The sequence below is a fragment of the Schistocerca nitens genome, chromosome 5 (assembly GCF_023898315.1).
Source record: "Schistocerca nitens isolate TAMUIC-IGC-003100 chromosome 5, iqSchNite1.1, whole genome shotgun sequence".
In the NCBI taxonomy this organism is placed as follows: Eukaryota; Metazoa; Arthropoda; class Insecta; order Orthoptera; family Acrididae; genus Schistocerca; species Schistocerca nitens.
The window spans coordinates 627,466,479-627,484,808 of NC_064618.1; the positions used below are offsets into that span (position 1 = coordinate 627,466,479).

The 18,330-nt window shown below is 42.3% G+C and overlaps 1 protein-coding gene across 1 annotated transcript in view; it reads right to left on the reverse strand.

Moving 5' to 3' along the window:
- LOC126259292 (pyrroline-5-carboxylate reductase 1, mitochondrial-like) overlaps positions 1-18,330 on the reverse strand; it is a 139,993-nt gene that overhangs the window by 57,360 nt on the left and 64,303 nt on the right. Inside the window, exon 2 of the mRNA XM_049955953.1 lies at positions 2,693-2,763. Within this exon, the coding sequence (XP_049811910.1) occupies positions 2,693-2,763 (71 nt within the window). The remainder of the gene's footprint in view (positions 1-2,692; positions 2,764-18,330) is intronic.

Genomic DNA, 18,330 nt, shown 5'->3' on the forward strand with positions numbered 1-18,330 from the left:
CATAAAAATGTGTCATCCTAAGTCATTATGTAGCATATATGCGACATACAACTTTAATTTTTTTCTAGACCAGGAATTGAACTAAACTCCTATGTTTGGCTGAAGCATATACTTTACTCAGCTGCTTTGTGTGCTTCACTTGTTTTCATTTCTGCATGTTCCCAGTAGGTCTCAGCATTTGCTTGAAGTAAGGTGTTTATCACAATGTCAGCAAGACTTCAAGAAATAAAGTCAATTTGTTTTTTGTAATTTCAGAGTAGAATGTGTTTAGAACATGGTACAGTAAGCCAGTATACCTTCCTCCGTCAAATAAGTGGTAGTTTGTTTCATCACAACAATACTGTGATATTTTTATTTCAGTGAACCAATGGATATACTTTCATGCTCCAGTGTTCTCATAATTTTATAGGTATTTAACAATTTCTGAATGTTGCACATATTTCAGTTATTTTCTAATATATTTTTTCTGATATAAACATTATTCCTACAACTTTGGTCAATCATATCAGTTTGGTTAAAAAACTTGGTACTTTAGTCTTCTTTTTCCCCAGAACAATGAATTGACCACCAACATAAACCGATCATAAAATCTAAGCTCAGGACTGAGAAGGATAAAATAACTAAAGTAATGATCAATGTGAATAAGTTAGCAGTGACTAGTTCAGCCTGTTATTATATATCATGACTCATTTCACAACTTTGAAGGTTCTTCTTCATAACTGGATTTATGAAACCCAGTGTGAATGAATGCAGGATCAGTGCACCACTCATAAGTGTGAGAACAAGCTCAACAAAAGTTTATTCTTTTATTGTTGTTGAGCCATGGTAAAAAATTGCTGTTTTGAAGAGCGTGTAGTGTGAAGCAGTTGCCCTCCGTTTCTGGCGGTGGCGCCGCTGTGGCAATCGCAGCTTTGGTGTCTCCCTCTGGTGGGAAAGGGGAAAGGTTGCCTGTTCATGTGCATTTAAGGGGTGCTATGAGCTTGCCAGTCAGTCAGTCTGAGTCAGTCTCTCATCCCCAGCTTGCTAGTCTGTCTCTCGTCTGCATTTGTTAGGCAGTTAGCATCTGTCTGTTGTTCGGAGTGCTAGTGTGCCTGTCGTTCAGATCAACCTTTAAAGCCGGCAAAATGAGAGTCTTTCCACTCCACCAGTAAGAGAACTCAGTGAGTGGTCGCCCGGTCGGGGCTTAGCTCCTGCATCTAAGTCTGTGTGTTCGGCCACCAGTCTGCTCGAGTTTGCTCAGGCAATGGTCATTGGTGGTAGGATCGGTCGGTTGGTCGGTCGCGCACTGAGACACAAGATGACTTGTCCATCTTGAGTGTCGGTGCATGTGAGGTTGCCACGTGAGTCCAGTGGGCTGCTGCATATAGCGAGAGGTAGTGACTTCGCGGTCAACACGAGAGCAACAGGAGACAACCCACGACATCAGTCTGGCCAGTGCGAGCTGCAACGCTGTGAGATGGGAGTTCGGCGCGCCTTACTGCGTCCATTGAAGCGGCTGGCAGCGGACGGTTCAGGCGAGCGATTTGGGGGTTGCTGCACAAGGTCTTCTTGAGAAATTGCAGCTTATTAGAAGTTAAGTGATTGGTGATATGTTGCTTGATTTACTCTTGTTAAATTCTACTTGTTTTTTCTTTTGGTGAGGTCACCAGCCATTTTGCTTTGAGGTCGTTGCACCATTCTTCTCTGTTTGCCCACCCATGGGAAGGTGGTTGTTTATAAATTGGGTGGTCCGTTTTTCCCTTGTGGAGTAGGTGCGGGTTAGAGCAACCTGTGGTTCAGGTTGTTCAGTAATCTCCCTATCAATCTACCGTACGTTAGTAGCTGTCTCTGTCATGTTTGTCAGATTTGGTGTGTTAATGAATTGATTGCTTGGAGTGTAACAGCGTAATACCTGAAATATGTTTTGATCTTTGGAAACTTTGATATTATTGCCTATGATCTTGAGAGGCGGTATCTGTGTTCTGTAGAGCATCTTAACTATTGTTTGGCCAACCTTGTAGAATTTTATATAAGTTTGCATTTCTTAGGCTTTTAGTATATAATGTTGCCACCCTTTCACCGTAAGACTTTTCTTACAAGTTAAAATCAAGTTGCACCTTTGGTGGCAAGGTTAATATTTTAATTTTTAGTGTTTTGTACCATTTCCATCCCTCCTACATGGGGTGCATAGTTTGCGTGCTTGTGTAAATTGCTAAAACTCTTAGTTTAAAGTTATCTGGTGTGTTGCAGATTTGCACCAGTGTAGTCTTTCAGAGGCTGTTGTGAGTGGTCGTAACTACGGCCGTGTCAAAAAGGAGTGGCAAGGTTCTCTGCCCGAAAGCTCATACAGTCAAAACTTGTTTCTTTCTGCCTCTGAATAAATTGTAACTTTGATATTTAGAGGGTGCTTTCTGATTATAATTTTAAATCTGTTTCTTTTAAAAAATGCTTTTAGGCACTATTAATGTGAATAAAATTCCCATTTGTTAAAAGGAATTTGGTTATGATTTCATCCCTTACCCCCTGGCAACTATATATGCTTACATAGTGTAATTAAATGTGTTAATGTTATTGATCAATCGCTAGTAAATAAAATAGATTCTTAAGAATATTCTTTGAAAATAAATCACGGTTCAGTTGTATTTTATTTTTTATCAAGGAATTCAAATTACTTTGATCCAACCCTGTACATTAAAAAACAGTTAACAGTTACCTGGAATGATTCAATAGAAGAATTGTCTGATGGATCACAACTGGCAATAATAGCATCAGCTTTTGTGAGACCTGTAACAAGCCAAATACTTTAAGAAATTTATTCTATTTATTTCACCACAATAGTTAAAAATCTACTTTGTGTATCAGTTCCCATTCATACATGGTTTGTTTAAATTTACAAGCTGAGTCTAATAACAGATCTGGAGCTATAAAAGATGTATGATGCATGTAGCAATTTAAGAAATTACTTATGCATTGTGGGGACACAAGCTCTATGGACTTCTGTCCCCAAGAATATCACTGCAAGAACAGTCCTCTGGACCTTGGGCAGTGTGTTCTGAGATGTCAAGTGTTTAAGTTGTATCTGTCCATATAATGTGAATAAATAAATATTGTGTACATGAATTGGTAATGCTGACAGTCATTACACTTCATGAACATTGTGTTCGTTACCCAAATCCTACATTGGTGACTCTGACGTGATATGAACACGCAACCTCCTGAGTTTTTTGACAACTGCACCATGACATTTTCGTGTGACATGTTGCTCCACCTCCATCCAAAGTGAGAATCCAACACCTTGCTGACCTGGACCCTACACACACCGATGGTCAGCCAGCTACAGTCAATGATAGCAAGTGTCATGAGCATTTACCTATCGACTTTTCACCACTTCAAGGTGGAAACTGCAATACTTCTGTGTTTAATACCTGCACAACAATACAAACTTTGTCACATCACCACACACGTAAGGAATACGATATTAAACTTCCATCAACCACACTACCTTTAACAAACACTGAAAATAGTGCTATGAGTGCTTACGTGCACACTAACCTTGTCAGACTACGTAATGAAGGGGCAATGATGATCGATGGTCACTAACAATGGTGCTACCCTGCCACTCCCACCATTCTCGAGTGCAATATTCCAACTGATATACATCCAATTAGTACTAATGCTACTCACAAGTCTCCCTATTGGCCGAGTGACTCTACCATTATTGAGATGTCAGGCATTGACAGGCTAATAACAGACACAGAACAATCAGTGACAACAAATAAACAAGCAGGTCAGTGTATTTGGTGGTCTCATGGTCAAATAGTCACACGGGTGACGTCACAGCAGCTGCATCGCATACCATGGTACACCACGAGTGTGACATCATGGCCCCGCCAACCACACCACTCACCACACCGCACCTTGCACTGAGATATGCTGATGCCCACTGTGTGCTGGTACAGATGCTCAACACACTGTTTTACCATGATCGCACATCAGCAGTTACTAGGATGCCACAACAGACTCATCAACAGCACTATGACCACAAGATGGGTATCAGAATTACAACCTGACTGCTACACCATCTGAAATGACAATGAAGTGTGTCAAGTTAGAGCCAGACATTACTGCCATTCATACAGTGAACCCCATACCACGTGGGCTGGTGATCTACCATGAATTTATCCAGCTGACAATGAGTTCACGACATGCCACCAATCCCATGTGCACAACACACAGACCTACCACACCACGATGGCTTCCAAATGACCGTGACTTCACCCCACTTACTGTGACAAGTGCTATGATCGAGGGGTAAAATGCCATTAACATGGACTTACTTGCTACACCAGCCTCACCACGCACTACATTTTGTTACACCGATGCCACCACAGCAACCGTGACAGCAGTGACGTGACTAATAGAACAGTGTGCACAGTGAACACATGGACAAACACCACCAGAAAACTGTGATATCCAACAGAACTATATTTCTCTGCAGTCTGCCAATGCCTATATACACTCCTGGAAATGGAAAAAAGAACACATTGACACCGGTGTGTCAGATCCACCATACTTGCTCCGGACACTGCGAGAGGGCTGTACAAGCAATGATCACACGCACGGCACAGCGGACACACCAGGAACCGTGGTGTTGGTCGTCGAATGGCGCTAGCTGCGCAGCATTTGTGCACCGCCGCCGTCAGTGTCAGCCAGTTTGCCGTGGCATACGGAGCTCCATCGCAGTCTTTAACACTGGTAGCATGCCGCGACAGCGTGGACGTGAACCGTATGTGCAGTTGACGGACTTTGAGCGAGGGCGTATAGTGGGCATGCGGGAGGCCGGGTGGACGTACTGCCGAATTGCTCAACACGTGGGGCGTGAGGTCTCCACAGTACATCGATGTTGTCGCCAGTGGTCGGCGGAAGGTGCACGTGCCCGTCGACCTGGGACTGGACCGCAGCGACGCACGGATGCACGCCAAGACCGTAGGATCCTACGCAGTGCCGTAGGGGACCGCACCGCCACTTCCCAGCAAATTAGGGACACTGTTGCTCCTGGGGTATTGGCGAGGACCATTCGCAACCGTCTCCATGAAGCTGGGCTACGGTCCCGCACACCGTTAGGCCGTCTTCCGCTCACGCCCCAACATCGTGCAGCCCGCCTCCAGTGGTGTCGCGACAGGCGTGAATGGAGGGACAAATGGAGACGTGTCGTCTTCAGCGATGAGAGTCGCTTCTGCCTTGGTGCCAATGATGGTCGTATGCGTGTTTGGCGCCGTGCAGGTGAGCACCACAATCAGGACTGCATACGACCGAGGCACACAGGGCCAACACCGGGCCAACACCCGGCATCATGGTGTGGGGAGCGATCTCCTACACTGGCCGTACACCACTGGTGATCGTCGAGGGGACACTGAATAGTGCACGGTACATCCAAACCGTCATCGAACCCATCGTTCTACCATTCCTAGACCGGCAAGGGAACTTGCTGTTCCAACAGGACAATGCACGTCCGCATGTATCCCGTGCCACCCAACGTGCTCTAGAAGGTGTAAGTCAACTACCCTGGCCAGCAAGATCTCCGGATCTGTCCCCCATTGAGCATGTTTGGGACTGGATGAAGCGTCGTCTCACGCGGTCTGCACGTCCAGCACGAACGCTGGTCCAACTGAGGCGCCAGGTGGAAATGGCATGGCAAGCCGTTCCACAGGACTACATCCAGCATCTCTACGATCGTCTCCATGGGAGAATAGCAGCCTGCATTGCTGCGAAAGGTGGATATACACTGTACTAGAGCCGACGTTGTGCATGCTCTGTTGCCTGTGTCTATGTGCCTGTGGTTCTGTCAGTGTGATCATGTGATGTATCTGACCCCAGGAATGTGTCAATAAAGTTTCCCCTTCCTGGGACAATGAATTCACGGTGTTCTTATTTCAATTTCCAGGAGTGTACATCATATGGGTGATGGTACAGAAATATCAGCTGTGCTGCGACACTCGGCACTCCACGGGTATGACATCATCGCCCAGCCGGCTGTGCTACACGCTGGACCACAGCTCCAACCAGAATATCACACCACACCATGCCTACAGGTAAAACAGACAGTGGCCATACCTCATCAGGCCACCACACTCGGTCCAAGCAATGCCATGCAACTACTGCATGGTGAGAACTCAGTGGGAACCACCCACTGTCTATCAAACTCCACCTGCTGCAAATTCACACAGACTCACCAGAAATGTGGTTTGACTTATGTGAATGTATGAAGAGGACAGCAAGGATCAAGGATGACCAGAGCAAGCTGTTAATACTTCTCAACCTTCTCAGTGAACAAGTGGATCTCGTCAGCAATCTACTACTAAATACTCTGACTACACTTAAGTATGAGACGCTGAAGTCACTAATATTGCACCAATTATCACACATGCCAGAGCAACAACTGTACCTCACTATAAATGAGATGACACTGGGCAATAACACACCATTGGTGTTATAGCACAAACTGCACCTGAAAATTAATAACAACCTACTATCAGATCAAGCCCTATGGTCATTATGGTTACTCAAGCTCCTAGAGAAAATACAAACAGCACTTCTAGTACATGTGGGCACACCGTTGGAAACATGCCTACAACTGGCTGATAGGATGTTGGCACTCACACACCACCAGACACTGATCAGTGCAAGGACACTTATCTATGACCACCATGCCAGCAGGAGATACAGTGCACAACAGACAAAGACAGCAGCAGTGGGAGACGAAGCACAAAACACTGCACGCAGACACTGTGCAACCTCCTCCTCCCCCAGCAACTGGACCACAGCCACCTTGCAGGCCGCAACTGCTGCAGCACCACCACAATCACGGTGCATGGACCCACCTCCTGCAGGAAATAAACAAAAAAGGGAGATGCACAATTACTGGGCCAGCACAACACAAACCAGCCAAAATAAAACGACAAGCAGCTACTGCTGGTTTCAAATGCAATTCGGCACCAACGCTCACCACTGCCGACAGCTGTGTGGCTACCCAAACTACACTGGTAGACTGGCTTAGGCGCACTAGCCCACCTACTTTCAAGAAGCTGCCTTCCTACTGGAGGTACCAAAGCACATAACGTGCCACATACACAGGCAGATGGCGCATGACTGTTTGTTTACAAATGCCAGCTACACCAGTACCTGCTGGTTGATATGGGTGTGGACATCAGCATACTACCCCCACATTTCACCACAGGAGATTACAAGCCCTCAACCATAAAACTCCGAACAGCAAATTATTTAATAATACTGGTAATGGGGACAACCTCCGCAATGCTCTGGGTAGATGACCGCACACCACATCCATGGACTTTCTTTCTGACCAAAATGGTGGAACCGGTGCTCAGAGTTGACTTCCTCCATCATTATCACCTCATCCCAGATCTCAGCAGGGTTCTGTTATTACAAGGTGATGGACTGCACTCTATAGGGGGCATCTGCAGTGACAGTCTGCTGTCCACTACAAACCCTCCTCCTCCACCACTAGACATGGAGATCACAATTAATCTTGCATTACAATGTGTAACACTGTGCGATGAACTCCATGAAGAGCATGGCCTATGAGAACATCTGCAAAGAGAACAACGAAACATGTACAGAGAATAGAGAATGAGCAGCTACATAGTTGCCATCACGAACTGGACAGCCAACTGCAATGAATCTGGCAACAACTATAGACAGCCTGGCACACCTGAGAGCCACACGATAACTGTACAACCACTAGCATGGATACACAGATTAGTACAGTGCCTCTTATACTTGGTGATGCAGCTCTCGTGAGGGGGTTGAATAGTAACAGTGTTTACGCTCTCATGAGCAGGTCCAATAGCAGTAGTGTTTCTGCTCTCATGAGCAGGTTACCCACTGACAAGGCTACCACCCGTGCAGACAGATCAGACAACAGGATTCTGCCCCTTGGACCATAACTACGAAACAAAGCAGTTAGCATAGTTATGGACGGCACCAATCACAGAATTAATACAACACTGGGACCACGCATATGCCACCCTCCCCGACACCTAGTCCCACACAAACTCAAGGCAGCCATTGAAGAATTTCTCCAGGATGGTATAATCAGACCTACAGACAGTGCATAGGCATCACCTATCACTATGCAGCCAAAGAAAGACAGTACATGACACCTCTGCGGCGACTACCGGTACCTCAACCAGAAGGATTATAGATAGCTACCAGGTCCCAAATATCCAAGATTTTGCACACAAGTTGGCAGGGGCAACCATCTTTACATACTGGATTGTAAAGGAGCGTATCCCCAAATATCTATAGACCTTGAGGACATCACAAAAGGTCCATTATCACTCCATTCGCTTTATATGAATTCTTATTCATGCTGTTTGCCTTGAAAAATGCCACACAGACATGGGTTGTTTTTCAGTGTGCCACACTGTTACTGCTATTTAGACAATTTAATTAAATTCTCAAAATCTACAGAGGAACATGAACAACACCTGCATGGAGTATACGAGAAGCTGTCGCAACACAGGGTGGAAATTAATACTGACAAATGTCAACTACAACAGCCTTGTGTAATGTTTGTCGGCACCTAGTTGATGCAACAGGCACATGGCCCACACAGGACAAAATTGAGCAGATTACTAACTGGTCCCCTCCCACAAATAACTAAGAATACATAAATTTCTCAAAGTTGTCAGTTTATACCAATGATACTTACTCCATGCTACTGAAACTCTACTTTCCACCAAAGGAGCTCTGCGGGGTAAAAATACAATAGGGAAGAGGAAGCTAACATGGACAGCCAAGATGCAAACTGGATTTGACAACATTAAAGCTCAACTAGCCCACACCGTCACACTTTCACTACCTTCACCGGCTGCTCATCTTATCATTACATCAGACTCAAGCTACCAAGCTATAGGTGCTGTATTACAGCAGGAAGTGCCAGGGATGACACAACCTCTCCATTTTTTCTCAAGGAAACTGACAGACCCTCAAAGGAATTGGTTGACCTTTGACCACAAACTACTGGTCATGTAAAAAGTGGTGTGCTACTTCCACGATGATACTGAAGGGAGACCACTTACTACCTATACAGACCATTGCCATTAGCTGATGCAGTAAAGAATCCATCTGCCAACACCACACCATGAAGGTTTAGGCACTTGGACCACATCTTACAGTTCACAACAGATGTTCACCACATGCACAGAGTGGACAATATGGTTGTGGACTGCCTGTCCTGTCCAGTGACCAGACAACTGGATTTCAATAACCTCATGGATGCACAGGCAACAGATATAGACCTGGAATGAATCTTGTCAGGTGGCGATGGGATTACAACTATGACGATCCCCAGTGCCGGAAACCAACAAACTATTTTTGTGCAACATGTCAACAGGGTGGCAATGACCTTTCAACCCTGCCAACTATCACTGAACAATATTTGAGTTGCTCCATAACTTAGCTCACCCTAGAGTGCGCCCCACAATGAAACTAGTTTTGGAGTGTTATGTCTAGCCAGTTATGAAGAGGGATTGTGCCACTTGGACACGAGAGTGCATTCCTTGCCAGAGGGCGAAGACAGGACGACACAACCAGCTGCCGTTAGGGAACCTCCCTCTCCTGAAGAGCCGTTTTTGCCACACACACATATATAATGTGTGGTGGGTGGAGGCCACTCCACTCAGGGAGATATCAGTGGAGTCAGTGTCGAGATCATTCATTGTCCTATGGATAGCAAGATTTGGCTCCCCTGAGTCACTAACAACTGATCAGGGCAGACAATTTGAATTGCCCTGTTTACAGAACAGTGCCACCTCTGTGGCTGCCACTGATTCCACACCACAGCCAACTATCCACAGTCAAATGGCCTAATGGTATGGTAGCACAACATGCTGAAAACAGCACTGGTTTGCAATGATAATGAATGGTCAGAGGCTCTACCCTGGGTGCTGCTGGGTATAAGAACAGCCCACAAGGAGGACCTTGATGCCTCACTAGTGGAGATCCTGTACAGTGAAGCGATTAGCCTATAAGCGGAATTTGTCACACAGACAATGAAGGCAACAAGGACCTCCCAGACCTTGTACAATGGATCAGAGAATGGATATGCAGCATCAGACTCCCGCTGCTGTCTCACGACACAACACCCACTGTATTTATGCACAAAAACCTATAGACTTGCACTCACGTAGTGCTTCACACAGATGCCATCAAGCCACTGCTGCACCCAGCTTACAGTGGACCATGTAAAGTACTAAGACGGGGACTCCAACACATTAGAAATTATTCTAGCCAGCACACCCACCACTTAGTTTGTCAATAGACTGAAGCCAGGATGGACTTCGGTAGATATGCTGGGGAACAATACTGCCCCTTTGACCTCACACCATGACATAGCCCCTTTTCCATCAAAGCTGATGTCAAGCAATACCTTCCAGAAGATCTCACAGTGTTTCTACTTCACATTATGATCATGGTATCTGCCATCTATGAAAACTGACAGGTCGGCAACAGCATGCTGTCGTGATCATTGTACCACTCCACACTGATACCACAGTCAGTCGATACAGCTGCACTGTTATCTATGCTATCCAGGGACGGCATCCTTCATCTGTCAGCCACAAACCACAACATGGAAAACCAGATGCAGGATCAGCCTACAACCCCAGCACAGAATCACGTATAATCACCGGCAGACGCCTAATGATGCACCTCCAGTACCAACTACTCAGCCAGTACTGCAGTCAAGAACAGGCAGACTGCTATGTTGACCAAGACATCTAGATGAGTACAAGCTAGATAGTATCTCCAGAGATGACCTGCACAATACCGCAACATAACTTCAGCTTTCCATGCCTTTGAGCAGGGAGCCCTGTGGGGACACAAGCTCAATGGCCTTCTGTCCCCAACAATATCACTGCAAGAACAGTATCTCTGGACCTTGAGCAGTGTGTTCTGAGACACCAAGTGTTAAAGTTGTATCTGTCCATATAATGTGTATAAACAAATATTGTGTATGTAAATCAGTTCAAATGGTTCAAATGGCTCTGAGCACTATGGGACTTAACAGCTATGGTCATCAGTCCCCTAGAACTTAGAACTACTTAAACCTAACTAACCTAAGGACATCACACAACACCCAGTCATCATGAGGCAGAGAAAATCCCTGACCCCACCGGGAATCGAACCCGGGAACCCGGGCGTGGGAAGCGAGAACGCTACCGCACGACCACGAGCTGCGGACTGTAAATCAGTAACATAACAGTCATTACACATCATGAACATTGTATTCGTTACCCAAATCCTACAGCATATTTAAGTCAGTTTCTGTGTATTTGGCATGTCCTATATCTGTAGCACTCAGTATTATAGATAAAAAGAACTAATGAAAAAAATTAATTTAAATTGCTACTGCCATGTGCTTTCTTTGATATTCACAGATGATTATACACTTGAGTAAATTTGTCTTTTGTTTTTATTTAAAGTCTGAGCTGTGACTCAGTTCTTTTTCTGCATCTGCATCCACATCTACACCCATACTCTGCAAACCGCTGTGAAGTGGATGGCACAGGGTATTTCCCATTGTACCAGTTATTAGGGTTTTTTCCTCTTCAAATTAAAAATATAATAAGAACAGTGCAGACTGCATAAAATATTTTATTTTAAAACAACAATGACTGGTTTTGATCGTTGTCTGATCATCCTCAGACTATTAATATGCCTTGCTGACTGTTGGAGGTTGTGGCATAGAGCACTTGTGGTGATTCCACCTGCTTTTAATTCTTTGTTTGTTGATTGTTGTCCTTGGTGTCGATGTACTGCATTGCTACACTGGTTGAAAAATGGGTTGTAGATGCCAACACACACTACTGTAAAACATGTATCCAACAGGTGCACAGTTGCATTTCACAGTACTTTAAATTCACTGTTAACAACCCGCCAATAATATACAGTTATATGGCTAGTGCACTATTGTTTAAGCTTTTCATAAGCCTCATTAATAGCTAGCAGGCAAAACTCCACATACTGCTACAATAGTTTCCTGTTGAACATCTATGAGCAGTAAAAACATAACTACAAAGTTCACAGTTATTGAAGAATAATCAGGTACATACGGAGCAGACACTGTCACTGTTTTTACACTTGGCCTAATTGTTTAAAAATTATTACTGTTAAGTTGATGCATTGTTGTGGGTCCTAAATAGCACAGGTTACTCGTATGAAACTCGGACGTGGGCTGACTGCCTTGTGACCAAGAATCGAGCCCTTATATATCATCACAATGATAGATGCTAAAAGTACACATTGTTTAAAGTTATGTTTACAGAAAAACAATTAAAACTTAACTCACTCAATTAACTGAATACATCGAAAATTGCATCTTTTTAACAGTTTCTTCTATTATAAGGTTTAGGCCGAATTATTTGTTTAAATCATGAAATTAACAAATATAGTTACAAAAACAATACTTTTGACAAAACTGTTAATTACTTTGGAATTAATAAAGGGCTGGTTTTGCAAACATGTTTTTGAATAGAGCTAAATAGATACTTTAAGATTACTAGTACTTCGTCTTCCAATTGTTTACAATTATTACAGAATTTATACTTGTTTATATGTCAACAATAGAATTTAAGTTATGAAACAATCACTGATTTCACCCTATAACAAATGATACTAACTAGGAATAGTCACAATAAATTATAAAATCAATTACATACATAAAACTAGGCACAAATTTAAATCTGGTGTTATATTATTTAAAACTAAGGGCCAATCTTTCTCTTTTATAAAAATGCAGATTATATTCATGTATGCTAATGGTAACTAGTTAAACATGAAAAAATGAATTTAAAGTGGCAGATGGCAAAACAAGAGGGTAATTAAAATTATTCCAGCTTGCTTTGTCACACACTACCTGCTTTAAGCTTACGCAAAGAGCAACTGATGGACCAGTTTCACACCAAGTGCACCAAATAATGTGACTATAGCATTGGAGCCTCTTTAAATATGCTGTCTACTGTTTTCTGCCACAAGTTGAAATCGAGAAATGACATGTCCCACAACAGACCGGAGTGACTCAATAGTCACATTCAGAATACACTGCACAATGCATGCTATCAATTCATCTACATTCATAACTTGAGCACTGAATACAACATCTTTCTGATAACCTCACAACCAAGAGCCACACAGATTAATATGATGTGATGTGAATGGCCAGCGTGTAGGAAAATGAGGGCTGATAATTCAAGCATTTCCAAAATTCCTCTGTAACAACTGCTTATTGGCTTTGTGATATATGGTAACAATATGCATGTAGGAGGGGTAGAGTCCAACTGGGGAACAGTAAGTTATGGAGTTCCACAAGGTTCTGTCCTTGGTCTCCTGCTATTTCTCATATATATCAATGACCTAGTTTTGTCCCCAAACAAAGCAAGCAACTTTACAATGTTTGCAGAGGACACAGGTATTGTGATAGACATTAAGACACCCCTGACCTAGAATTAAATGCCAAACAATTACTTGGGGATATTCTGAATTGATTCACAATAAATTCTCTATCAATAGACCTCAGCAAAACCAATGACATTCATTTCCATTCTGATCACAAAAGCCCACAGGAGATAAACATTGCACATGCGAGCCGGCAGATACAGAGGGTAGATTGTTTGAAATTCTTGTGCATGCATATAGATAATGGGCTCAACAAAACCGTGAAAAGACTTGGTTCAACAACATTTGCCATCTGGATAATCACCAAAATTGGCGACATCAACGCCTCAAAATCTACTTACTTTGGCTACTTCCATTCACTTATGTGTTATGGAATAATCTTTTGGGGAAATTCACCATTGATGGAAGAAGTATCCAAAAGTCAGAAAAAAGTTGTCCGAATTTTGTGTGGAGTGCCTCCAAGAACCTAGTCCCAACCTTTTTAAGCAAATTGAATTACTAACCACTGCTTCAGAGTATCTCTTCCCAATTATGACATTCGTGCTTCACAGTCCTTCTGAGTATGAAACAAATGAAACATACTATCATCATAACACAAGAAGGAATTGTGACATACGCTATGACCTGAAAAATTTGTATCTGGTGCAGTGTGCTTCCAAGTAATATTAACTGTCTGTGAGGTAATAATGTCCTGTTTAAAAGTAAGCTAAAGGAGTTCTGCTTGAAAAAAGTTTCTATTCTCTACAAGAATTCTGTAGCAGAGATAGCTATCGGTGATCTGTAAGTCAAGAAGATGGTCACTTATACTCTGTAAAAAATTGTTTTGATAAGATCTGAAAATTGTATCTTAATCTTTGTTAGTGAGTGTGATTAGAACTTACTGATTGTGTTACTTTATTATTATTTTCAGTTTGTATTTGTAATCTTCATTTGATGTCCAGATGGAAACAAATGTAATAATGAATTAAATGTTTTGATTCTTTCCTCATCCACGTGTTACCATGCAAAAATGGGTCTATGGAATATGTATTCCAATAAAAGTAAATAAATTTGCAATGTATGGAGGAGCCCCATCTTGCATAAAAATGATTCTACCCACAAATCTTCACTTTTGAAGGCTCAGAATGATGTTACAATGTTAAAGACTCTCATAGCATTTACCAGCGATAGTACAGGTAACAGGACCCACAGGACTCATCTCCTTGGAAAAATATGGCTCTACAATAAACGATGCCATCAACCCACACCACACAGTCACCCTTGCCAAATAAATTGGTACTGGCTGATGTGCCTGTGAATTTCCTATTGCCCATATTCTACCATTGTGCGTATTGTCTGTCCACAGAATTTTCCATGGCCATTCATTGTTCACTTCCATACAAGGAAGAAATTCCAGAGTGAATGTTTGCCTTGCTAGCAAGTCAGCAGAGGCAACTTCTGAACATGTGTGATTTTGTATGGATAGCAATGCAGGATGTTACATAGGATTTTATGCACTGTGCTCACAGGCATATCCAACATTCAGGCAGTTCCCCATGCACTGCTGTTTGCACTCTACCACTCAACCCCTCCTGCAATGATGTGGCCACACCATTCTTATAAAAGAGCTTTACCAGCAGCACATGATCCCTCATGAAGAAAGTCATGTTGGGTGTCTAGGGTGAAAACTGAGGAACATCTGTGCGCTATGTGTCTGTTGTTGTGCATATTCTGATGCTTACAGCACTGTCTCTGGTCATTTTTTTTTCTTTTTTTTCCCCAGCATGATGATGCCTCCTGTTTCAGTAACATGTTGTTCAAATTTGACATCATTCTGAGCAGTGGTTCTCTTGCTGCAGTTTTGAAAGTGGAACTTTAATTACAAACACCCTGCAAATATTATATCTGTCTTAAGGGTTGTCAGGTGCATTATCTCTGGTGTTCTGACAGATATTTGCAATTTCGTTCTAGCGATGTGCAGCTGGAGTCACACCAAACAAATGCTACTCATCATGTTTTATCATGCAATGCCTAGTGTCAATGGAAAGTGTTGATTTCTTTACCATTACAAACAAAAAGATTTTTAAAGAGGAATTTTACATGCCCATTTGACTGAGCAATCCCAAATTAGTCTATTGGGATGTTCGTTTTATCAATGTGGATTAATTGGGGCAGTAAAACACAAATAATAACCAATACTCCATCAGTGAAAGCACCAGCCTGGGCCATACTGAACACTACCACCATGCAGCAGCACTGCTCAGTCCCTGTTGGAGTACTGGTGATTCTTCATGTTTTAAAACTCCTGTTAATAACTTACAATTCTGCTTTAAAAATAATTTTGTTCATAATGGAAATAATGTCATGAGCAGTGTTTTTCTGAGGTGATTCAACCTGCACATAACAAAAATTGCAAATGTCTGGCAAAACATCAGAGAAAATGTGCCTGACTGATATGGACGTGTTTTAAAGGGCTGCTCTATAAATTGTTGCTGTCACTAATATATGTGAATACTGTAATCAGTTGTGAAAGTGTACCAGCATCTACAATTAAACTAACTGGTGGAAAACAACATCATGGCCAAGACTACTTATTTGAAGGCAAATAACAACGTAATCCTACTATCCGAACCTATTTTTGCAAGCTTGGACAACAAGAAGAAGCAGCAGCCTGGGAGACTACCATCAAAACTTCATTATCAGAATGCTAAGTACAATTAATTCAGCTACACCTTCATTTTTCCAAATTTAGATACTTTAGGGTAGAAGATGAGTATTATAATTTGGTCATACCCAAAAGCTGTTGGTATAGGTGGATGAAGTGACATTAAATCCTTCTCAATGACTATTCAGAGAATGTTGCTGCATATCACCTTCCTAAGTAGGCACCTGCTTCGTGCACCCATGCTGACTGCTATTCATCGACGACAAAGGCTGGAAGTTGCACAAATGGATATCCTCTGAGTGGCCACAGGTGGCCTTTTCAAATGATTAATGTTTTATGCTCAGTCAGACAGATGGCCATTGGCATGTATGGTGCAAAACTTCTGAAAGAAAACACCCTGCAACAGTTGTCAGAAGGTTACAGGCCAGAAGGGGGAGTGTTATGGTCTGGGGAATGTTTCTTTTCCTTCATTTTTTTTAGGCACAGTGGATAAACACAAGTATCCATTTGTCCTTGGGTACCCTATTCAGGCTTTAAGGAGATGGTCACATTACGGTGTATCTCCTAAGAGTTGTCAGGTGCATTTATTCTGTTGTTTTGGCAGACATTAGGAATTTTGTTTTTGCAGTGCGTAGCTCGAGTCTGTAAAATGACTTTTTTTTTTAAATAATATCAATACTTATATATGTGTTTGGAGAGAGAGAGAAATTGATTTTTGATTGAGATTTTTACTTTAAGTCGTAACTGGTACCTGAATTTTGGTTGCTGCCTCCTTGAATGATCAGCTTCTGCACCATTTGTTGACGTATTGCAATTTGGCGGAAGTTATTGTTCTTTAAGGTTTAAAATACGACTCTGTTAGTTGCTTGGCTGTATTGCGGATAGCTTTGAGCCCAAGTTTTTGTAGCTGTTCATACCTAAGGGCCCACTGTTGTAAGTAAGTAAGATCAAACAGCAATCTGCTTTTCGTGAGAAAAGGAGATTGCTTGACACACAAACTTCCTTCAAACTACACGTCCCGCTACATCAAAATTGGTCAGTGGAGTTCAGCACCATACTGTTGTACAAGAACATAATCCTATTACTGTAATTAAGAAATTATGAGAGGTTGTTACTTATTGAATGAAAACTATAGAGAATGCATTTCTTTTCCTGTATTTTAGTGAACCGTGTACACTTACAATTCTGTTGATTGATAGACGGCAACGACAATGAAGTTCACCTCCTTTTCCAAAAACAAGATATTTCTCATCTTCACTTCCAAAAAATTTGTACACATAAATGTTTGGCAACTCTTACACATACTTCACTCAGTTTTATCACTAGAATATCAATTTTCATTAAATATAACAATACGTTCTGAGCGACGGCCTAGCAACACGCCCTCTTTCCACAAGCTACAGATTAACAGTCTTTTTTTAAATAAAATCAATTGTCTTTTTTTTAGAGTCCATACTCAAAGATTCTCTAATGCTATCATTGCAGGGATTGCGTGCTAAAGAGTTTGTTGCTGTCCAGCTGCGCTTCACTTCAAGTACTTTTTGAATCACATTTACATTTTCAGTATTTACATACTTCTCAAAATAAAATCAGGCACAAATTAGTTAAAGAAAAAAAAAAGCAGTGAGGCACACATAACATTACAAGTCAATCCAAATATATGGTGCTCATCATGTCTTTTATGTGACACCTGATGTCGATGAATAGTGTCAGTTTGTTTCCTCACAAAATTATTTTTAAAGTGGAATCTTGCATTCCCATTTGACAGAATGGTACCAAATTAGTCTAGTGTGATATTCATTTTATCAGTATCTATCAAAGGGACATTAAAACAGGAAGAATAATGACTACTCCAGCAGCACTGCTGCATGGTGATAGTGGTGTTACCAGGCTTAGTGGAGTATCAAGTGGTGTGAACAGTGTCAGATGTTGAATGATCACTATGAAGCACAGGGAGATGTCACACACTAATGTGTGACAGAGTTATCAGAACCTGATAAGAGTTTTAAAGGGGCTTTATTCTGAGTCTCCATTTTGCTGCCTCATTGTGTAATATCCAGATTTGTGGGGCACTCGGTGTTGTAGTAGCTTGAGGTTGGACTATGTAGGAATGTGAGGGCAAGAGTACTCATTGTTAAGTTTCCGGGCAAACACGTCTGACCACCACAAGGGAGGATCACAATGTTGTGTACAAATCACATTGAACCTCTTCTCTTTTGCACCTGCCA